Source organism: Phoenix dactylifera, chromosome 8 (assembly GCF_051530095.1).
Source record: "Phoenix dactylifera cultivar Ajwa chromosome 8, Ajwa_hap1_PhDact_Kaust_v1.1, whole genome shotgun sequence".
Classification (NCBI taxonomy): domain Eukaryota; kingdom Viridiplantae; phylum Streptophyta; class Magnoliopsida; order Arecales; family Arecaceae; genus Phoenix; species Phoenix dactylifera.
This window is the reverse complement of record NC_143197.1, coordinates 33,450,931-33,473,652: the sequence shown is the minus strand read 5'-3', so window position 1 is coordinate 33,473,652 and position 22,722 is coordinate 33,450,931. Positions and strand designations below refer to the sequence as shown.

The following is a 22,722-nucleotide window of genomic DNA, read 5'->3' as shown; positions in this document are numbered from 1 at the left end:
TTATGTTACGTATTTTATATATAAATATGTTGCTACTGGAAACCGATTTCATCAAGGCATTGAGCTAGCTAAATTGTTGAAGAACTCGGTCATTGACCATTTAGATCGTAAAAGTCGGCAAAAGATCATGATATGCCTCCAAGATGGTAAGATGATGGTTGATGTGCTTAGGTAGCAATAGTTCAAACATTAATCGTTCCTAAGATGGTGCTGGGATAAGGACACCATGCTCGAACTCTTACCTTAATGCCGGATTCGACTTGATCAACAATGAAAAAGTCATTTTACTGGAGAGTATCGGGCAAGAAACATTCTGATGTCTAAGTCGGATAGACTCTTAGGGAACAATGAAGATGCTGTGAGAGCGGTAGAGCGATGGTACAAAAGTATACATGGACTCAAGAGCGCTTACCTGAAAGATCTCTAAAGATTCATTTATATAAACGAAGGTCGATGCCCATCACTGAAAAACTTGGGCATATGAATCAGCCATCTTGGTAAATCATTGCGTATTCCGAAGGTCACGCACTGGTATTTTGCTCATCATGCCTCATGCATCTATAGTCAAAAATATCACTCACCATCATGGCGAAGGAGTCCTTAGCTGAGAAGAGATTTTGAAATTTGGATGACTCTTCGTGCATCTCTAAACTAACTGCATGGTGAATTTTGACTGATTGATTGAAGATATCATAAGGAGATTTAGTTGGTCAGTCTAACATATTGGCTGCGGTCAATTTTGAGATGTATGGATGGCTATTATTATTTTTAGATCCAACCGAATAGGATTTTAGAGATTTTATATCAATAACATTAGAAAATAAATATATGTCGGTGCAAGCAAGGAGGCCGGTACTGCCAGAAGACGTGTTGGACGCTTTCGTCCGGTGCTTGGATAAGCTCTCACGCATTTTTATATATTTCTTGCCCTCTTTTTGCCTTAGAAAATTTCTTCCACACGCTTCCCCGTTCCCACTTCCCACCGCGATCCCACTACTGCTGCCTATATATATCCCATTTCTTTCATCCAAGCAAAGCAAAGGCTTCCCTTCCTTCGATCCTCCCTTAAAATCATTCTCGCACGTCGCTGATGATCGATTTGGAGCGGAAAACAGCAAATATGGCAACGACCGGGATATCCGCTGGATCGCACAGAAATCCATACCTATCCGCTCCCTCTTCACCACAAATCCGAGACGCCTCCGCTACTTGCGCTTACGAGCAGTACCTCCGCCTCCCAGAGCTCTCCAAGCTCTGGAGCTCCAAAAATTTCCCCGGGTGGAAGAACGAGTCCATCCTCAAGCCGACCCTGCAGGCCTTGGAGATCACGTTCCGGTTCATCTCTGTCACCCTATCCGACCCGCGACCATATGCGAACCGCCGGGAGTGGAAGCGGCGGCTCGAGTCCCTCGCCGGTCGCCAGATCGAGCTCATCGCCACCCTCTGCGAAGAGGAGGAGCTCGGCCGCGGGGTGCCGGTGGCCGACCTCAGCTCATCCAAGGGGGTCCTGTCTCGAGAACAGAGCTCTCAGGAGGTCTGGCAGCTCCCCGGGACGTCCACCGTCGTGAGCCGCACGAGCACGGCGAGCCTCCTTCCAAGGCTAGCCATATGGGAGAAATCGGAGGACGTGGCCTCTAAAATCCTCTTCCAGATCGAGAGCCAGATGCACCGATGCGCCTTCACCCTTGGACTGGGCGAGCCCAACCTCGCCGGAAAGCCCGCCCTCGACTACGATATCGTCGTCCGGCCGTCGGATCTGCACTCCCTCAAGAAAAGCCCGATGGAGTCCAAGAATCAAGAGAACCAGACGCTCTTCACCGCCCACCAGATTCTGGAATCGTGGCTCTTCGCCGCCCGGGAGCTGTTGGAAAGAATAGGAGAGAGGATGGACGGGAAGGATTGGGAGAAGGCGGCGAGCGATTGCTGGCTCCTGGAGCGGGTGTGGAAGCTTCTGGCCGAGGTGGAGGACCTCCACCTCCTGATGGACCCGAACGACTTCCTCCGCCTCAAGAGCCAGCTCGGGATCAGCGCCGCCTCCGGATCGGAGGCGTTCTGCTTCCGGTCGAACGCTCTGCTCCGTGTCACGAATGGCTCCAGGGATCTGAAGCGCACGGTGCCTTGGATTCTCGGGGTGGAGGTCGACCCCAGCGGCGGGCCCCGGGTTCAGGAAGCGGCCATGAGGTTGTTCCACAGCCGGAGGAGGGGCGAGGATGGGAGGGTTGGTCTGCTGCAGGCGCTGCCGGCGATCGAAACGGCGGTGAAGAAGTTCTTCTTCGCGTACCGGCAGTTGATCGTGGCCGTCATGGGGAGCTTGGAAGCGAGCTGCAACCAGGCCCTGTGCCTGCCGTCGGAGTCCTTGGGTTCGCTATCGCACATGTTCTTGGAGCCGCCCTATTTCCCGAGCTTGGATGCGGCCAAGGCGTTCTTGGGAAGCTTCTGGCAGAACGAGCATGGTAACTTCCGGAGCGGATCGGATAGCCGATCGTGAATGCGGTGTGCGTATGTCGAGGTTTTAGGTGCAGTACACGGCTCCGGTCTGGTGTGCTATCGTAGTGCCACTATACGTTTTTATTCATACCTTGAACCCTATGGATTCTGTTGAATTTGAATTATTTATCATATATGTATATGAGCTTACAGAGTCGAATGCTTGCTTAGATGATGGTGCCACTTGCGAGTTGCGACCAGTGGTGCCGTACAAGATGTTTTTTTTTTTTTGGTACTCGTATTGATTAGCGTGATTCAAACGATTCAATCCATTCTTTCTCCTCCTTTGTCTTTCCATGGTCAGACATACATGTGCCTCCCCGCAAGATCCGGTCTCGTACATTAGTCATTGGTCAAATACGTGCTACTCCTAAAGATCTAACCTCGTAGTTAGGTATGCATATTGGTGGACCGCATCAAGCCATTTCTACAAGGGTAGGAAGGAAACTTTCAACTTATCAGCTAGCTCCAGCAGTCCAAAAAAAAGTCGTTGGAAAAATGGAGGACTTGGAAACCAGCGGAAGTATGTCTTAACTAGGACTAGGTAAAATAGAAGTATTTTTATTCAAATTGGACCTGGAAGCCTGATGCAAATCAAAGGTCTAAACAAAAACAATACAAGGCCTTGTGACCTGCATCAAGAATCCATTTATTTCAACTATGAGTGCAACCATAGTATGAATATATTAATCAAGAATGCAGTGTTGCTCCTGCACTTTTGATTAATTGGAGCATCATAGACATGCCCTCATCCCAAAGCTATTAACACTTGCTAGCTGATATATATTAACCTATTCATCAAAGTGAGTTGCCATGCCACACCCATAATGATACTACATATTACCCTCATGTCTATCAGGGATATATATTGGTTCATAGAGAGAAATCAAAACTGCAGTGTCGGTCTTCCATTTCTGATTAATCTGAGCATCCCTTGCACAAACCCTACCTAAGTCAATATGATGGGCCGGCACCATCTAGCCCACCAATTCAAAATTAATAGGGTAGTCCGGCTCGATAACATTCAGCTGACCTATACACAAAAGATTGCATATACATCAAAGAGGATTGTCTTCTACTTGACCAAATATTCACATGCCGTTGCCTTTGTGCTTGGTTGGTTCTTCCATCACTCCAGCTCCGCCGTCAGGCTCCACTCCGCTACCTTGCTTAGAACTTGTTTTGCCATCTCAATTCCATTCCTACTAGGCTCCATTTATAGCAATTTCTCACCAGTTATGAGACTGCATCAACTGCAGCCTATTGACACCCTCGGCTATGCCATCGCCGCTAGCCACTTCATCCACCTCTCTACCATCTTGCAGGATCACTGAAATACGTATAATGATTGCAACCATGAGTATAAAGAACTCTTTGCCGCCACGTACAGAAAAGAACTATGAGTGTGGGTCTTCATTATGGCACTATGCTGCACCTTGTTAGGAGTTCGGATCCTCCGTGGTGCATATTTTGCATCATAGAGGATCGTACGACTCTTGATACTTACCACATCATCCATCGGATGGATAGCTGCCATTCATCTTAGGAATCCAGATAAGACTATTCCGTGTCAAGCATCATCATTTGCTACCAGACAATAAAGCTGAATTAATGATACATGATTGCACCACATGTTCGGTTTATAATACCTAAAATTGCGTTCATGCGTCCAGCTTAGATACCACGAATGTCTAGAAAAAATCTAAAATCATCATAAGGAGCCGGATCACATGCCAAACGAACTCAGATGTGGGTAAATAGATATCATCTTCTATTTTTTCAGTCATCTCTCAGTTTGCTTTTTTTCAAAAAAATATATATTGAAGTATGTGTTGCTGGAAATTGGACCCGGGGGCCGCCGTGAAGCCAGGGAAGGAGGAGCTCCGCTGCTGCAGGGGGCGGACGGCGGTGCGCCGGCTGGCTGCGTCCTCCGCTGCGGGGGGGTGTGCAAGTCCTGCAAAGAAAACCGGTGGCCGGGCTCCCCGGCGCCGGCCCTCCGATGCCTAAGTCAGAGGGGGCAAGTATGTGGAGAGAGCAGGGGAGAGAGTATGTGGAGAAGACAAAGAGAATCTTGTGTTCAATTGTGTCTGTGCTGTTTTCTTCCTTTTTCCCTCGGTCTAGGAGGGTTCTCTCCAGCTCCGGGTTTTTTCTCTTGTTTTTGGTCCCCTTTCCCTTTTCCCTCCAGGTTTCCTTTTATAGGAGGATTTTTGTTACCTGGGAGGTGACAGGAGGTTTGTCCTGTTTTGTAATAATTGGGCACGATTTGGCCCATTAATGGCGTAATGGAGAACGGGACCGGATCAGACCGGAATCAGGGAGTTGTCACGGTCGATCGGACCTGTTGGAGTAGTTGAACCGCCGGCTGTGGTGGGCCTGGGGTCCGTGGATGGTAAGTGCATTTATTACCGAATGAACCGGCGGTCAGGGAGAGCCATACGTTCTGATGGTTCAGTGATCCGGAGATCGTCTTGGGCCGTGTTCATTAAATGACTGAGTGCATCGGAGACTTGAGAGAGTCTCGTGCATTAATGGCAGGTCGTGCCGAATACCTGCGAAGATCTTATGCCTTGATGGCTTGGAGATAGTGGCAGGTTATAGTGGAGTTGTCAGGTCCCTTAGAGGGTTAGGTGGAAATTGGATATTTGGCTAAGGCATGGGCTCGGCCTGCTGTGCTCGGCCTTCTGGTCTCGGCCTTCTGGTCTCGGCTCTCTGGTCTCGGCTCTCTGGTCTCGGCCTTCTGGTCTCGGCCCTCTGGTCTCGGCCTTCTGGTCTCGGCTCTCTGGTCTCGGCTCTCTGGTCTCGGCCTTCTGCTCTCGGCTCTCTGGTCTCGGCCTTCTGGTCTCGGCTCTCTGGTCTCGGCTCTCTGGTCTATGAGCTCGAGAGCGGAAGAGCTCGATCACTTAGGATGAGCTCGAGAGCGGAAGAGCCCGATCACTTAGGATGAGCTTGAGAGCGGAAGAGCTCTATCACTTAGGATGAGCTCGAGCTTGCTGATGGATTTGGGTACTATAATTACATTTGTGGGGTGGTCCATTTTTCCACCAACACTACCCCCCGACTTCCGAGTCCGAGCTGCTTTTTGGCTCGGGCGAAGGAAGTAGTTCAGTCATCGATCGTCCTGGTGCTGTGAGTGTTCTTACACCAAGGCGACTGAAGACGCTTTTTCTGCTCGGAGTCCGTTCTTTGGGGACGTCGGCAGAGAAGAATCCAAGTAAAGATAAATGAGAATGTAAAGACATTAAATGAATGGGTACCTTGTACCGTGTGCGTCCTTGCGCCGAGGCGACTGAAGACGCTTCTCTGCTCGGACTCCGTTCTTTGGGGACGTCGGCAGAGAAAAGTCCAAGAATAAAATAATGTAAAGACATTAAATGAATGGGTACCTTGTACCGTGTGCGTCTTTGCGCCGAGGCGACTGAAGACGCTTCTCTGCTCGGACTCCGTTTTTGGAGGGCGTCGACAGAGAAATCCAATAATAGGTAATGTAAAGACATTAAATAAATAGGTACCTTGTACCGTGTGCGTCCTGGCGCCGAGGCGACTGAAGACGCTTCTCTGCTCGAACTCCGTTTTTGGAGGGCGTCGACAGAGAAATCCAATAATGGGTAATGTAAAGACATTAAATAAATAGGTACCTTGTACCGTGTGCGTCCTGGCGCCGAGGCGACTGAAGACGCTTCTCTGCTCGGACTCCGTTTTTGGAGGGCGTCGACAGAGAAATCCATCGATGAAGGAACGAGCCGAGCTCGTTGGTTGAAGCTGGTAAAGAATGAGCCGAGCTCGTTTGGCCAATAAAGACAACATCCCAACGTATCGGGGCATCCCGATGAACCGGGGCGTCTCGACGTCTCGAGGCATCCCGGCCGAGGTCGAGGTAGGAGCACGAGCCGAGCTCGTCCGGTCAGAGGACCGCTATTCAACAATCGATGGAGCACGAGCCGAGCTCGTCCTGTCAGAGAGGACCGCTACTCAATAGTCGATGGAGCACGAGCCGAGCTCGTCCGGTCAGAGAGGACCGTTACTCAATAGTTGGAGCACGAGCCGAGCTCGTCCGGTCAGAGGACCGCTAATCAATAGTTGATGGAGCACGAGCCGAGCTCGTCCGGTCAGAGAGGACCGTTACTCAATAGTTGGAGCACGAGCCGAGCTCGTCCGGTCAGAGAGGACCGCTAATCAATAGTTGGAGCACGAGCCGAGCTCGTCCGGTCAGAGAGGACCGCTGCTCAATAGATGGAGCACGAGCCGGGCTCGTCCGGTCAGAGGACCGCTACTAAATAGATGGAGCACGAGCCGGGCTCGTCCGGTCAGAGAGGACCGCTACTCAATAGATGGAGCACGAGCCGGGCTCGTCCGGTCAGAGAGGACCGCTACTCAATAGATGGAGCACGAGCCGAGCTCGTCCGGTCAGAGAGGACCGCTACTCAATAGTCGATGGAGCACGAGCCGAGCTCGTCCGGTCAGAGAGGACCGCTACTCAATAGATGGAGCACGAGCCGAGCTCGTCCGGTCAGAGAGGACCGCTGCTCAATAGATGGAGCACGAGCCGAGCTCGTCCGGTCAGAGAGGACCGCTGCTCAATAGATGGGGAGCACGAGCCGAGCTCGACGGTGGAAGCCGATGGAGCACGAGCCGAGCTCGTCCGGTCAGAGAGGACCGCTAACTCATAGCCGATGGAGCACGAGCCGAGCTCGTCCGGTCAGAGAGGACCGTTAACTCAGCCGATGGAGCACGAGCCGAGCTCGTTCGGTCAGAGAGGACCGCTAACTCATATCCCGACGTCTCGGGCGTCCCTATAGCCGGGGCATCCCGTTGTGGCAGGGCATCCCAATATATTGGGGCATCCTGACGTCTCAGGGCATCCTGACCGTGGTCAGGGTAGGAGAACGAGCCGAGCTCGTTGGCTAACCTGAAAATAGATAAAATATTGAATTTATTTGAAGCCAAAGTGGCGTCCTGTACCTTTTGGAGATATTTTGATAGCTCTCGAGCTTCGAAGTCCCTCAGGACTTGGTTCGGCACTGGCCTTCTTTGGCTTGATTTTTTAGGTGTTTTGCGCTCGGGTTTCTGAGCTCGGTCTACATGAGCTCGGCGGGGGCTTCAGTGATGGCGACGCTCTGAAAGGGGAGCAATGTCGCGGGCGCCGTCCCAAGGACTTACGCCCGTAAGGAGGGAGTACATGCTGGTTTCTTGCTTGCTGCCGGAAGACAGAAGACTTGGAAGGATAATGGGATTTAATGGGGCTGTACCCTTTGTCACAGAGGCTTACAATCCCATTTTAAAGCTCCATAACTTTCCTTCTCCAGACCTCAGCTTTTATTTCTCTTTCCCCCCAACTCGTTGACATGAGACTTGGACTACTACTTCTCACTGGTTGCCCCCACATACGTCGTTGCAGCGGGAGCCATGCCTGATTCGAGATGGCTCGGGAGTCAGGAGAAAGTTGCTTCCTCTGCTTCACATGATTCCGTGGAGGCGGCACAGGAGGGGCCTCCACTTGTTGCAGGCTTTGGGCTGCAAATAGCTAGCGCTTGGACTTGCTGCACAAGCGCATCGAAGTGCTCGAGTTGGACTTGTGGAACTTGATCTACCGGAGATCTTAATGGTGAATTTTGGACTGAGCGTTTGGGACTTGGAGCATGATACTCGAAGGGGAAACCCGCTTGTAGGGGGCTCCGGTTGAACTGGAGCCGGAGGAGGCGGTGCCGTTGGGATGCCCCTGGGTTGCAAGCTTTGGACAGCGGTAGCCAAGGCTTGCACTTGTTGTACCAGGGCATCGAACTGCTCCGGCCGAACTTGATGAACTGACTCGGTCGGAGGTGATGAGTTCCGGACGGAACGCTCCGGACTAGGTGGAGGTCGTTGAGAGGCATTGGAAGCCCCTTTGCTCCTTAGCTTCATGGCAACGAACTCGGTCCCTTCCTCTAGCGCCAACTGTTGCTGGAAATTGGACCCGGGGGCCGCCGTGAAGCCGGGGAAGGAGGAGCTCCGCTGCTGCAGGGGCGGACGGCGGTGCGCCGGCTGGCTGCGTCCTCCGCTGCGGGGGGGTGTGCAAGTCCTGCAAAGAAAACCGGTGGCCGGGCTCCCCGGCGCCGGCCCTCCGATGCCTAAGTCAGAGGGGGCAAGTATGTGGAGAGAGCAGGGGAGAGAGTATGTGGAGAAGACAAAGAGAATCCTGTGTTCAATTGTGTCTGTGCTGTTTTCTTCCTTTTTTCCCCGGTCTAGGAGGGTTCTCTCCAGCTCCGGGTTTTTTCTCTTGTTTTTGGTCCCCTTTCCCTTTTTCCTCCAGGTTTCCTTTTATAGGAGGATTTTTGTTACGTGGGAGGTGACAGGAGGTTTGTCCTGTTTTGTAATAATTGGGCACGATTTGGCCCATTAATGGCGTAATGGAGAACGGGACCGGATCAGACCGGAATCAGGGAGTTGTCACGGTCGATCGGACCTATTGGAGTGGTTGAACCGCCGGCTGTGGTGGGCCTGGGGTCCGTGGATGGTAAGTGCATTTATTACCGAATGAACCGGCGGTCAGGGAGAGCCATACGTTCTGATGGTTCAGTGATCCGGAGATCGTCTTGGGCCGTGTTCATTAAATGACTGAGTGCATCGGAGACTTGAGAGAGTCTCGTGCATTAATGGCAGGTCGTGCCGAATACCTGCGAAGATCTTATGCCTTGATGGCTTGGAGATAGTGGCAGGTTATAGTGGAGTTGTCAGGTCCCTTAGAGGGTTAGGTGGAAATTGGATATTTGGCTAAGGCATGGGCTCGGCCTGCTGTGCTCGGCCTTCTGGTCTCGGCTCTCTGGTCTCGGCCTTCTGGTCTCGGCCTTCTGGTCTCGGCTCTCTGGTCTCGGCCTTCTGGTCTCGGCCTTCTGGTCTCGGCTCTCTGGTCTCGGCCTTCTGGTCTCGGCCTTCTGGTCTCGGCTCTCTGGTCTCGACCTTCTGGTCTCGGCTCTCTGGTCTCGGCTCTCTGGTCTATGAGCTCGAGAGCGGAAGAGCTTGATCACTTAGGATGAGCTCGAGAGCGGAAGAGCCCGATCACTTAGGATGAGCTCGAGAGCGGAAGAGCTCCATCACTTAGGATGAGCTCGAGCTTGCTGATGGATTTGGGTGCTATAATCACATTTGTGGGGTGGTCCATTTTTCTACCAACAGTATGCATACCTGTTGGTGTCAAATCAAAACACGACGCATCAACATTTGCATCGTGAGACGAGGATCGAGAGCCTATCAAGCACAACCGCCCGTGAATGGCGCGAGGTCATGACCGAAAGGGGTCGCCCCGGTGCATAGGCCTGCACGTCTCATCAAATAATGCAGGCCCCATCCAATTGGATGTTTGCAATGCAAGCTCTCTGCCGTCCAATTGGGACCGTAGAGGATCCAAATTCAAGAGGAGTATGTTAAACAGTGCCCTTTAATCCATTGCTAGCATTCCCGAAACATGCATGTGACCGGAAGGTGACTACACGACAATAAATTTGGTCATTTCCTCGAACTCTTGAGCCGAACCAGTAGCAAGTTTTTACTTGAATCAAACCAGTGCAAGTTCTCCTCTAAAACTATGCGTCGGGAACCTTTGCGATGGGGGACGATGAGCAGCGGTTCGTCTCCCTCGCCGACGACCTCCAACACAGCAGGACGATTTTCATGGATATGCCGGCAGGGCAGACCCGTGAGATCTCGATCGTTGATCCCGACGGCATGCGGCTGTCGATGATGTCCGAGTGGGCGAGCACCGACAGGTGAGCCTAAAGATGAAAGGTGGATAAAGAGCAGGAGGGAGATTGAGAGAGGTGGTTGGGAGTTTCAATTTTGAATTTTCCACCGGAGTTTTTGGTCTATAGCTATGGTGGCTTAGATCATGAAAATAGCTAAGAAGATGGGCTATTATTGGCCCAATCTACAGTTTTGTTGCTAGATTGGATCCAAAAAATAATTTGTCAATCAAGGACATCTTGCGATATGGAAATCAGCCGTCCAATTGGTTGGCTAACACAGGCATCGAGGGAGCTAATGCGGGATTTGCACCCCTTCACCAACATAGCCCCCCATCGATCCGAGCAACGAAAGAGACCGCGTCCCTTCCCGAGGTATTGTCCGCTTTGGGGATGCCCTGCTGGCGCGGAGCTCGCGCAGGGGGCGCATCTGTCCGTAAGCGCGGAGCTCGCACGGGGGTCACCCGCCAACGCCCCTCATGGTTTTGTCCCACAAAAGGGCTCTCGAGAGGAAAGCCTTGAGCCTCCTCATTATAAGGCACAAAGCTTTCCGTTACTCGGTCGATGTGGGACTAAAGTCCGGGATCCCCTCACAACAGGAGCAATTGTTTTCTTCCCTGCCGACCACAGTCCACTGCTCTTATAGCTGCCCCTGCTTATGGCTGACTTATATCATGGAGTAGTTTTTTTATTTGAGACTCAATAAAAAAAAAAAACTTCGAAATGAGGAGGTACTGCATTAGAGATAGAGGCAGCAATACTTAATTATTAAATTTATTTAATTTGATTCAATCTGTTATATATTAAATTAAATTATCAGACTAATAAAATGACCAGATTCAAAGTTGAATTTTTTTATCTATTTAATAAATAAAACGAGTACAGATTGATAAATTTTTATCCTACGTTCAACCCCATCCCAATACAATCCATTCCGATGCAACGCCTCTGCTCGGAGTCTTAGAGCTGCAAATTCTTAACGGCGCTAAATTATTTCCCGATGCGTGGATGCAAATCCGTACCAGGTGACGCGCAGCAGTCAGTCGGAAAGCTGGCATTTGTTTTTTAAAAAGAAAACGCGTATGGCGGATTATGCGCTCGTGGCATCGCACCGCTCGCTCGCCCGGTGCTCCCAATCCTACGCTATATATTACAAATGAAGTCGTCCCCGCACACAAATTACCATGCGGAACGCACGTCACTTTCCCCCTCCTTTTCTGTTCCGTGCCGTTTCCATTCCTTGAATTGAGTCCCTCGACTGCAAGCGCGCGTTTATCGTTCCGACCGTCGCCGCCCAGGCGACGCCTTCATCCACGTTTTCTGCGCTCTCCCCTCCCTTTGCTTCCCCTCTCAACACTCAAACTATGGGCGGGCCGACACTTGGCGTCATGCCTCCAATCCATGTGCATGGACATGATGGAGGGGTTCTACGGATGAAAACAATCCATTTTTGACTTGCTGGATCTCGGGAAGAGGTCCGACGACTTTGCCTGGAGTTCAATGGCTCCAGCTCCCCAGGAATCGCGGGGGCATCGCCGGTCTCTCCTTCTGTTGCTGTCCAGGGGCCGCCGCCTCCTCCTCCTCCTCCTCCTCGATAGAAGAGCTCGCGCACTCGGAGGAATTGAATCTAGGTCTCCCCACATCAAGATCCACGCCCTTCCTTCGCCCCTCCTCCATCTCCCACACCCTCCTTCGCGTGCCCATTCACATTGTCGGCACACCAGTGCATTCCTTCGATTCCTCCCTTTTAAAGCCCCCGCCCCTGTTCGTTCATTTATTCCAATCTCCTCTGCCTTTTGGGGGACGCCTGCACCAGGCGATCTGATTCGTCCTGATCCGAGAAGAAGAACAGCATACAATACAGAGGTAGTCCGAAGATCTGAGAGAAGCAGCTCTATTTTCTTGTCATTTGTCTCTGAGGTGATTCTTTCTGTTCTCTTTCTTACGGTTCCTGCCTTTGTTCTTGATATTTCCCCGTCCTTGCAGGTGCAGTGCCATGCCTACGGATTTCAAATCAGATTTATTTATTAACTATGATGCAGAGGCTATACCCAAAAGCTATGATTTAGAGGAACCTGACTTCAAAGCTAAGAATGTGGCTACAGATTTCAGCAATAAAGCACGCTGCAAGATCCTTCATAGTTTTCTCAAGCAAGGAAAGAACTCGCTGATCAAAGTTGCGACGAGGGCCATGATTAACAGGTGCATGCTTCATAACTTCTCCAATCAATTCCCACTATTTCTCTATCTAGCCCGCAATTTCTACTCCTTTTTAACTTGTGGACTTTTTCCTTTCCCTTTTCTTTTCTTTTTTTTTTTCGGGAAAAAGGAAGTGTTGAATCATGATGCTCCCTCTCTTCATTTTGACATGCAATAATGATATGGTACTGCTTTTGCTGCTGCTACTATTTTTGTTGCTGTTTCTAATCTTGGTTTTAGTTCTCTTTTTTTTTTCTGATATGAAGACAAGCTATAGTAGGCCACTGTATCATATGATCCAAGCAAAAAGCAGAGTTGCATTGAGCTGGAAGAGCAACCTTGGTATTTGCCCATCCAAGTAAACTGTTTGACTATACGAGGACATCATCGACTTTAATATATCAGAAATTCATGCAGGAGTCAGTACTCTGTTATTTTTTTTAATAGCATGAATATCAATCGTGATCCAGAGTGAGTCCTCTCCGAGGAGTCTGCATGTACGAGTATTATATCATACCAGAAAAACACATAATGCCTATTTTGGTATTATATCATACCAGCTACACGTAATGGCTATTTGAACTATCTTCTGCTAACAGAGCTCATACCAGAATTCAATTAGCAGTGTCTCTTTATATTACTCATGTATCGTACTATTAAACTTCAATTGGTCCAATGCAGAACATCTAATGGAACTCAAGCAGCATCAGATGATGTCTTTGATGAAAATGGAAAGCGGCATAATGGAATTGAAAGTAAATCTGGGCCCTTGCTATCTGGAATGGCTTATTGCATTTCTTCTTGCTGCATGATATTGCTGAACAAAGTTGTTCTTTCTGGCTATAATTTTCATGCTGGCATATCACTAATGCTTTACCAGGTAATAATGTTTATGGCATATAATATGCTTATTTGGGGTAATTTACCTCATCTACATGTGTACATTTGACTTTTCATCTTGCATCTAGTTACCTTATCTGTGGTGAAATACTTACATCAGAGTGCATATGGTGAAAGAAGTTGTAACTAAATGCATTGATGGCACTTCTGAGTTTCCATGGTCTGAATCAGTGATGTTATCACTCCCTACTTATTTGTGAATGCATTCTAGAATGTCATGCACTTGTTGGATTCCTTGTTTTTGGGTTCAGCATATTGGAGCTATATCCATGTGACCCCTGTGGTCAATGATTCGGGCCAGACCTCAAGCCCCAGTTTATGCATTAACCTACTTTTTGTCTTGGTGAACCAATTTAGCCAAAAGAGATATATTTTTTCTTTTTTCTTGTTTATGAAGATTAACGATAATGATGCTTATTCATTGTTAGATACTAAATTCCCTTGTCTTTGTTGTCAGCTTCGCTGAAAGGAAATGATCCTGGTTATAGTAACATTCAGCTTAATTTAATGACATTTATCCATGCATATTCATGAATTGATTGTGCACCATGTTAGGCCGCCTTCTGAATTTTATTATTGCTCATCGTTATTTGAAGAAATAAAAAGTGACAACATAACTTAAGATATCACCTATATCATATATATAGCTGCTATATTTTGATTTTATCAAGTTTTATACCCATAATTTTATCTTAAGACAATGCTCTGCTGCTGCCATGAAATTTTCTTCTGGATATCAGGGTTGAAGCATTAATACTTTAATGACACATTTATCATTCTTTCTTTTTAAAGCCCTCTTCAGTTTATTATTGGTCATATAGTTAAGAGATGAGCTGATGATCTTATACACTGCAGAATTTTATAAGTGTCGCAATTGTCATAACATTGGTGTTCTTTGGAGTAGTCACAACAGAAAGACTCACATGGAAGCTGATCCGAGTTTGGGTTCCTGTAAACTTTATATTTGTCTGTATGCTGGTGACAGGCATGTACAGGTAATTGGCAAGCTCTTTTTTACAAATGTGGGACTGGGCCTTCATTTAGAGGCTTAAAGAACAAGTTGTAAATTATGATACCTCAAAAAGAATGCTAAACTTTTAACTCTGTTAGTTTAGATGTATAGCATGACCTCATAGAATTGATGTGTTGTTACATACCTGTATACACACCCACTTCAGGGTCCTAATCTTTTCATTTTATTTTTGCCCTTGTTTTTTTTTCCAGTTTGAAGTACATAAATGTTGCGATGGTCACCATATTAAAGAACATGACAAACATTTTAACAGCTATTGGAGAAACATATTTTTTCAGAAAACGCCAGAATGAGAAAGTCTGGGCTGCCCTTTTTCTAATGGTAGGTAATGTTCATACCTGCTCTATGTTATTTATTCTCTGGATGTCACATTCTGTAGATTTGTCAAGTCGTGCATCATAATCATTTGATATATGCTAAGTAAATCATCATTTGAGATAACCCTTTCTTTCATGCTTCATAATATTTATATGGTACTTGACACACAGTTTAGCATTATGGTTGTTGGAAGAGTGTAGTACTTATGAAGCAGCAAGCTATTGCTATTTATGAAAGTTGAGTAATTCTGCAGAATAATATGGGACGTTAATTTTTTAAAATCAGCCTGAGTTATATATTGGAAAAGTGACTGAGTTGGCTTCTTCAGGTTCCACTGACGTTTCTATCTATTAAGCTAATTGATTACTTATGCAATATTTACATCACTAGTGATATGGGAGAGGCAGATAGACCCTCAGAGTGTCAAGAGGGCAGCATTTGGGCACAGCCCTTGTTATCTTTCTTCTCATTGCCTTTTTTTTTTGTTGCGAATTGACCAGATATTGACCTGGTTCTGGTTTAATTGGGATCAGTAGGTAATTTAAAGTAGAATTGGGAAACATAGACTGAGCTGCTCTATGTGGCATTGTTATAACTCAATGTGCATGTAATGGACTAATAGATTATCCTGCTTAATAAGATGCTTGATTTGTGTATTCTTCTTTGTAAGAAATGCTTGCGTGCTCTTTGCATTGCCAGGTTGTATCAGCTCTATGTGGGGGAATCACTGATTTAACTTTCCATGCGGTAGGCTATATGTGGCAATTTATGAACTGCATTTTCACAGCAAGCTACTCAGTAAGTATCTTTGCAAGCAGCTACTAATGTTGGTTTTGGAGTGCCGATGATCAATAGGTATTTGTTTAGCTGAAACTATGCACAGCTGCACAATGTTTAAAATCACATTGCCAAAAATGTTTATATCACACTTCTAGAAAACTCTAAATAGGTTTGTTTCACAGTTCACCCTCTTTTTCCCTTTTTCTGCTTCTTCTCTCATGCTATTCATAGTCTGATATCTATGCTCTCAAGTCTTTTTTTCTTTCTAACACCAATTGGCATCAATTCTTTTCCATTATGACAGCTGATCCTGCGTTGGAAGATGGATACGGCAAGACAATTGACTCAATCTGGTTCACTCAATGAAGTGTCTATGGTGCTACTGAACAATTTGCTGTCATTACCCTTTGCCATATTCTTGATTATTCTCTTCAATGAGTGGGAATATGTTTACAAGGCGTAAGCAATCAGTTTTGACTATTATTAAAACTAAACTTGGTTTGGACTGTAAATCTCTATCAGCATGGTTCTAGGATTTCTGCTCATTTAGTCAATAGGTCTGATTACACTGGCCTGTTTTTGTAGGTTGAAATAATTATCTTGGACTTACTCCTGTATTTGCAAACTGATGCTTCGGTTCGGCCTTTTGTGTATCTTCGACATTGTTTTCGTAGAACTTTTATAACCTACTGCTACCATTTTTGCCACCAACCAATCATGTCTCAGCTTGCAAACTAGTCTAAACATGCAACTACAGTGAAACTATGTGATTTCTGGATCTCAGTCTTGAAGCTCTTCTATCTTGATTGTTCTTCTCGTGCTTAGTGCTTTGTTTCATTGGTATGCTTGTTTCGCCTACAAAGTGACCACTGAATTTATTTGTGTGGACAAATTGAAGTTTTGAGTTTCTTTAATCCTGGATTTGCAAGGGTTGGCTGAGCTTCTCAGCTTCTTTATTATGCGTAGCTGTCCCTTTTCTTTTTGAAATATGTTGCCTGACTATTGTTTTCAATGTGCAGGGACGTAATCAGGATGCCTATATTCTGGGTGGTGGCGACGGCAAGTGGATTACTTGGACTTGCCATCAGTTTCACCTCTATGTGGTTTTTAAAACAAACTGGCCCCACCACCTACAGGTAAAGATCCTGAACTTAGATTCTGAATGTCAGTAAAATGGTAGGAAAAAATGTCATTGCATTTATGGGTGCACTGCTTGCCAGATTGCATTACATATGTTCAGCTCATTGGCATAGTTGATAAGAGCCAATAATTATCTTTCACGGAAAATGGAAATATGAGCCAAAATATACTTGATCCTCTATGCTGCCTGTTGAGTTTCATGATGATCATTGTTTGTCGATGTAATAGAATACTTGTTTTTTTATGTCTCCTTTTTCTTTTTCCTCTTGATATCAATTTAACGTTAGTTCTACTGTATTGTTCTGTATTCTTGTTCTTTTTTTCTTTTTTAAAAAAATGTTTCATGATGCAGTTAGTGGTAAATAGAAACAAGGACTAGAGAGTAGGAACACTTGAATGTTAAGTATCAGATTCGAGCTCAGAGACTTGGTTGTTTGACCGATGACTTAGAACTTTGAGTTTGTGAGATGGAATCCAACTAACCTTTTTCGTATCCAACAAAAGGTATACCGTGCTGGTGTTAATCGCTGGAAATTTGAACCACTATTTTTCTTGTGGAAAGGAAAAATTTTGCATGGATGCAGCATGGCTATCCCAACATTTTGGAGTGGGGATCTGGGACCTGCCCAGCTAACTTGACCAAGCATGAGATTTAGGTCATGTAATTCTGAGTTTGGTCAGGTCTGGGTTAGGCACCATGATAGCTGTTCGCTGAATGTGAGAGGTTTTGGTGGGAACCATGAGTCATGACGGTAATGAATATGATGTTTGTCATGTTTTGGTTGGTTTCCATATTAATTCCTATAGTGAAGAGTTCCTACAATACCAGTACAATTAGAAATTTACTTGGCCATCAGATTCACATCCTCTGGTCAGAAGAGTTCAGTAAAACCTGGTAAGTGAGAAGGTAATAATCTAGTGCAGCAGGATGTTTTCTTCTTTCATTTGTGGACTGCCTATATTTGAGTCTCATGAATTCAGCAATAGGGCATTCAAAAGTGCCAACCTTGGTAATTGTCTTCGCTTGGAAGGACCAAGAGCTATTATGATTCGGTAAAATGATTAGTTCACAAATAATCTTTGGTTTTTCTGTTTAGAGCTTGTACATATTTTTGAAAAAAAATAAAATTTTCCATCTTGATATATTCTTTAATTTAAGTTTGCGTGTAAACTTATTAAACTTTGCTCTACTATCTCCATTCTCTTTTCCTTGTTTTTCACTTTTCTTCATGAATATGAAGAAGATTTAAGTTTTGGCTTGGGTAGACGGGTCAGCTTGAGCTGTGCAGGTTGACTTGCTGGTTTCTATGGCAATAAGCAGCACTGACCTACCATTGGCATGTGAGGTTGACTCTAACTAGATCCACCATGTTGCCACTCCTATGCCAACTTCTATTGACCAAGAAAATTAAAGCTGATATCTATAAACAAGAGCAAGCTTTTATGAGTCTGAAAGTTATTTGTCACTCTTGGGAGTTCCTAGCTGTTCTGGATAGGTTAATGACGCTGTGGCAAATTAAGTACTCTTTGTTTCTTCGAACATTCAATATTTTACTGCTTGAGGATTTAATATCATAAAGGAGCACCAATATCTCCTAATATCCCATCTTAACTCAATTTTTTTGAAATGGAAAAAAATGCAAATTATTTTTATCAACATAAATATGAAATCTCCTTGTTGTTCATGAGAGCGTGCATGGGTGGGCATGTGTGCATCTACTGCTATTCTGAAATATTTACTCTGCAGTAAATGTGAAGGATTTTCTCTTTTACAGTCTAGTGGGCTCATTGAACAAGATTCCTATCTCCATTGCTGGTATCTTGCTGTTCAGAGTCCCAACTAGTGTTCCCAACTTATTCAGCATAGTTTTTGGTAATATTTTCTCTTGCATAAAGACTTCTTTGTACCTTTCAGCGTCTGAATTATCTGACTCTATCTCACTATCATGCTTTACTCTTGAGCAGGTCTTTTTGCTGGAATTTTCTTTGCAAAGGCAAAAATGTCGTGATTGCCATTGAATGAAGCAACAGAAATTACATGCAGGACTCTACATTACTTGTACACTTATGCAATATGAAGTTTTTTCATTTAATTCTGTAATACAAGCATAGAGGAGAGGAGCTAGTGAGGTCTCACTTACGACATTCAAAGAATCATGGCAGTGCATCATATTGGTTGGAGAAAATATAATTCATTTTGTTCCTTTATTGTGATGGCATAATTTTTCCAAATGCCGAGCCTGCTTTTTTTTTTTCTGCAGGAGAGTCACTGGCGCACAGTAAAAAATGGAAAAACAGCATTGGTGCCATTACATAATTGCATGCAAGTTGAATGATAATTCAGCATTTGAAACATTTATTGCTGCAATCAATATTACCATTATCTTTTGTTTTACTTTTCTAGTTCAGCTGCTTGGTTGTGAATTTCTTAAATTACTGCAGGCATCTGATGCAAAATTATGTGCAGCATATGTGACATATGAATTCATACTTTTTAGCTTAAATCTGAGTGGATGTTGACATGTTGGCCCACCAATCCTAGTAGTCTTGTATCTGTATGTGTTTTGTAGTTTAAATTCAGTGTTGGTTTTTTTTCTTGAAAAATAATTATTTTCAACATTCGTATTCAATAATTGGTTGCAGTGGGTCACAAGATCTGATTGAAGAACTCATATACATCTGAAACAGCTTGTCGGAGGTATAACATGGGGCTCTAGATAGAGTTACGCACATGCAGGCCAGTTCGATCAGCCTGATTTGGGGCGGGCCTGGGCCGTTACTGCAAACCCGACCGACGGGCTGGATCGGGCTCATACAGTATAAAATGCTAAAAGTAGCGTCCGGCGTGGTTATCTATTTTCACTTTTAGTTTCCTAAAGGTGAAATCAATTTTTTCAAATACCAAAAAATTGAAACTTATTTGATGCGCTTATACAGTAAAATGCTAAACGGAGCGCATGTTTCTTACGAATTTTTTTTGTTTTGAAAATACAAAATTTGGAAACTTATTATTTGATGGCGGAGATGACGGTGATGGTGGCTGGCAGCAGATGGGATGATTAATTGGTGATGGTAATAGGGGACGGTAGGCATGGACGGTGATGGTCTACAGTGGAAGGCAGCCGCACGGAGGTGGTAGCCAAGAGCGGGACGGTGCCTCGGGGTTTTCAAAAAAAGGTCGAGATATATTTTTAGAAGCTAGTTACCTGTTTCAAAAAAAAACTGCAAAGAAAAATTAGATTATCAAATACCTGTTCTTCCATGGCTTAGGTGTTTTGAAAAATAAATTGAAATTCCCATGCCAGACGGGGTCTAAAGTTCTGGCATATATAAAATACCACCGTGCTAGCAAGAGCAAAATGCAGTCAAAATTTTAAAGCTGGTTAGACTTAAATTATTAATTAGCACCAGAAAATTTAAAGCTTGCCACTGAATAACCAAAATAATTAATGTGCTAGTGGGAAATCGGATAAATAGCTTAATTAATGCTCCGAATAATGTTAAATGATGATCCAAACAAAGGAGGGTGGGAGCACGGTAATAATTAACGATGCGCTGGTAAAATAACAATAGGCCGCGGTGGAAACCCCAGGAGAGGAAACGTCCGGAACTTGCTCGGAAGCAAAGATCATAGGCTTCATGAAGCGCTCGACTCAAGGCGAAAATTTTATGAAAAATTTCTTATGAAAAGAACAGTTCATGAAAAAAGACTCGGAGAAACTCTAACGGCCTGTCTTGTTACTTTAGTGACACATAACACCCACTTCCAACTCCATCTGCTGCACTCCGAACAAACAAAGAAAGCAAAAGCAAGAAGGCTTGACCGAGCCTCTTTGAAAGTTGAAACCTGGTTCTGACGATAAATTAGAAGCTACTGTTGCTGCGGCTGCTGGTAGTCTGAGTCAGAGGCCGAGACCAAGACGACTGCAAAGACATCATCTCTATCAAGTCCAGCTCTCTCTTGCAACTCGACGAAGAAGTTTGATCCTCGAGAATTTCGGCATTGGCGCTACCGAACACATCAGTGGAAGATGATGGTGCTCCATTTAGAAGATAGGAGATATAGCTGTCTGAGAAGAGACAGGCAGTACTCTTGGTGCTAGCGCCATCTGAAACAGCAGCAGTTAGACCATTGGCTTCGCTATGAAAGATGTCAAGCGCCGGGGGAGGAGCCAGCGACATGCATTCATCCACGCCCGCGATCAAGTAATCGCCTTCGTCGAAGTCCAATACATCCAGCGAATCAAGCATGCAAGGTTCTTGAACATCCCCAGCATGAAACCCTCTCTCTTCCGCACTCCCTGCAGCCGACTGATCTAAAAATGCTTCCATGAAGGGCATGCAGTCTTCCATCTGGGTTGTGGTTGATATAGAGGAGTCCCGAGCTGATAAGGGTTCTTGCACGTTTGGAAATGTGATTTGGTGTTGGTGCCACGGGCTTGATGGGGCTGCAGAGGAGGCGATCTTGGTGGCGCAATCGTCCTTGAGGTCGAGCATCTTACTTCTGACGTACTCATGCAGAATGGAGGGTCGAGATCTTCCACCCTGAGCTGTCTTTCTCTTGCTTTTTCTCTTTGCGTTCTGCCGCCTCTTGGTTGCGTTCCAGTGGTTCTTGATGGAGTTTTCACTTCTGCCCGGGATATGCTTCGCAATCTCAGCCCATCGATTCCCAACCTTCTTATGTGCTTCAACTAATAGCCTCTCCTCTTCTTCAGTCCACGTGTCCTTCTGCAGCGAGAACAAAAGCACATGATATCAGAATGAAAAAAAAGGAGAAAGCTGAAGAAAGAAAAGAAAGCATCCTAGAAATCGTGACATATACTTGGTGAGAATGATGCAACACATGACAACGAACAGGTGAAGGCAAAGATTCAATAAAAGATGCAATATGATGAAGGAAAGGAAAGGAAAGTATCGGCAGACAAAACGGAAAAAGGTTATCTAGAGGCTCCAAAAAAAAAAAAAAAAAGCCTTTTAGAAGTACATCAGAGCTTGGAATGGAGGAATTAATCCCGAAGGAAAAGATATTTATACGTTCATAAATCTAAAATTCAAAGAGAATTAGAAGACTACTCACAGATAATATGTACAAGAAGAAAAAAAATAAATGACTTATTAGGTCAACATAGAGGCCGAACGGGACCTTGATGTCAGGTCGCAGATGGTTATGCCATCTTTCTCTACACTGCTTCCCGCTCCTACCAACCAACTTCTTAGCAATCTGAGACCATTTCCGAACGCCATGTTGCTTCACAAGTCGTACCAAGATGCTGCAACACGAAGCAGAACAAGGGGGAATCAACCATCGCTGCGCTATATTTAGCAAGAAGGTGACTAGCTCCTGGAAGAAAGCACTCTATATATACGGGAAGTATACGAGGGAAAGAAGGAGCAAAGCAAGATTGTTAGTACCTGTCCTCCTCGGCAGTCCATTGCCCTTTCACAACAGTAGCAGCTGCAGCAACAGTTGCAGATGAGCCGCTTTGCACCCCATTCCCTTCTCCGCAATTGTTGCTTCTTATGATAGCATTCTTACCATCACCATAAAAGCTGAAATCATTCAACAACATCCCATTCGTAGGAACGCCGATTGCACCAAAAGGTATCTCGGCCTTCTGCTCCAGCTTGTCCATGGGATTCTTCACGAGGCGAAGTTCACCTTGGCACGAACTGGCCAGAAACCTCTGGAGTAGTGTAAATGGTGGGGCATGCCGGAGAGAACGAGCGTTCTTCTCTACAAGCCCATCAATCCTTCCAGCTGAAACAGTTTCCATATGGAAGTCCGTGACAAGAAAAAACACAGAAAGAATGAAAGAAGAATCTGAGAAAGTGAGAGAGATGAAGGGGTCAAAAGACTCAAAACGGGAATGGCATGGATTTAGGCTCGGGGGAGTGCTTGATTTGTGTGGGTGGGTGGGAGGGCGGAGCGAGAGAGTAGGGAGGAGAAGGAAAGACGAGAGGCTACAGTTACGCTCAAGGAATATAGCTTTTAGTTTTAGTGGCACCACTATTTACACAATTAATAAGTCGGCCATTTAATGACAGCCGTCGATCTGGAAATCATCCGAAGGCTGGAACTGCCAGAGGCTTGTAACGCCTCAGCTCCCTCCCTAATCAATATGGATGGATTTACCAAAATGACCCTCGCAGCAT

At 45.7% G+C, this 22,722-nt stretch overlaps 3 protein-coding genes across 5 annotated transcripts; 2 read left to right on the top strand and 1 right to left on the bottom strand.

The window, feature by feature from the left end:
- The first annotated feature begins 860 nt into the window (after positions 1-860).
- On the top strand, positions 861-2,782 carry LOC103704040 (nematode resistance protein-like HSPRO1). Its single transcript, XM_008787173.6, has one exon. It carries the CDS (start codon positions 1,091-1,093, stop codon positions 2,486-2,488), a length of 1,398 nt encoding a protein of 465 aa, XP_008785395.1. The 5' UTR covers positions 861-1,090; the 3' UTR covers positions 2,489-2,782.
- An 8,664-nt stretch (positions 2,783-11,446) lies between these two features.
- On the top strand, positions 11,447-18,777 carry LOC103704172 (GDP-mannose transporter GONST2-like). 3 transcript variants are annotated; one of them, XM_017842016.5, is made up of 10 exons: positions 11,447-12,065; positions 12,186-12,401; positions 13,080-13,278; positions 14,154-14,293; positions 14,523-14,652; positions 15,349-15,447; positions 15,734-15,888; positions 16,449-16,565; positions 18,345-18,442; positions 18,535-18,777. In XM_017842016.5, the coding sequence occupies exons 2-10, from the start codon at positions 12,196-12,198 to the stop codon at positions 18,576-18,578; spliced, it is 1,188 nt and encodes a 395-aa protein (XP_017697505.1). In that variant the 5' UTR covers positions 11,447-12,065; positions 12,186-12,195; the 3' UTR covers positions 18,579-18,777. The 3 variants fall into 3 exon arrangements, with proteins under 3 accessions (XP_017697505.1, XP_038981048.1, XP_038981051.1); XM_039125120.3 differs by having other exon boundaries at positions 11,482-12,119; XM_039125123.2 differs by lacking the exons at positions 11,447-12,065; positions 12,186-12,401; positions 13,080-13,278 and having other exon boundaries at positions 14,126-14,293.
- Positions 18,778-20,433: 1,656 nt separating this feature from the next.
- Positions 20,434-22,343, bottom strand: LOC148702833 (transcription factor MYB119-like). The gene is made up of 3 exons (XM_088702161.2): positions 21,982-22,343; positions 21,713-21,839; positions 20,434-21,297 (listed from the first exon to the last, which is right to left on the bottom strand). Exons 1-3 carry the CDS (start codon positions 22,341-22,343, stop codon positions 20,434-20,436), a joined length of 1,353 nt encoding a protein of 450 aa, XP_088558287.1.
- Between the last annotated feature and the right edge of the window lie 379 nt (positions 22,344-22,722).

Coding starts and splice junctions, on each gene's coding strand:
- LOC148702833 (XM_088702161.2), bottom strand. CDS start 22,343: ATGGAAACTGTTTCAGCTGGAAGGATTGATGGGCTTGTAGAGAAGAAC. Junction 21,840..21,981: donor TGGACTGCCGAGGAGGACAG/GTACTAACAATC, acceptor TTCGTGTTGCAG/CATCTTGGTACGACTTGTGA. Junction 21,298..21,712: donor ATCTGCGACCTGACATCAAG/GTCCCGTTCGGC, acceptor TTCTCGCTGCAG/AAGGACACGTGGACTGAAGA.
- LOC103704040 (XM_008787173.6), top strand. CDS start 1,091: ATGATCGATTTGGAGCGGAAAACAGCAAATATGGCAACGACCGGGATA.
- LOC103704172 (XM_017842016.5), top strand. CDS start 12,196: ATGCCTACGGATTTCAAATCAGATTTATTTATTAACTATGATGCAGAG. Junction 12,402..13,079: donor ACGAGGGCCATGATTAACAG/GTGCATGCTTCA, acceptor GGTCCAATGCAG/AACATCTAATGGAACTCAAG. Junction 13,279..14,153: donor TATCACTAATGCTTTACCAG/GTAATAATGTTT, acceptor TATACACTGCAG/AATTTTATAAGTGTCGCAAT.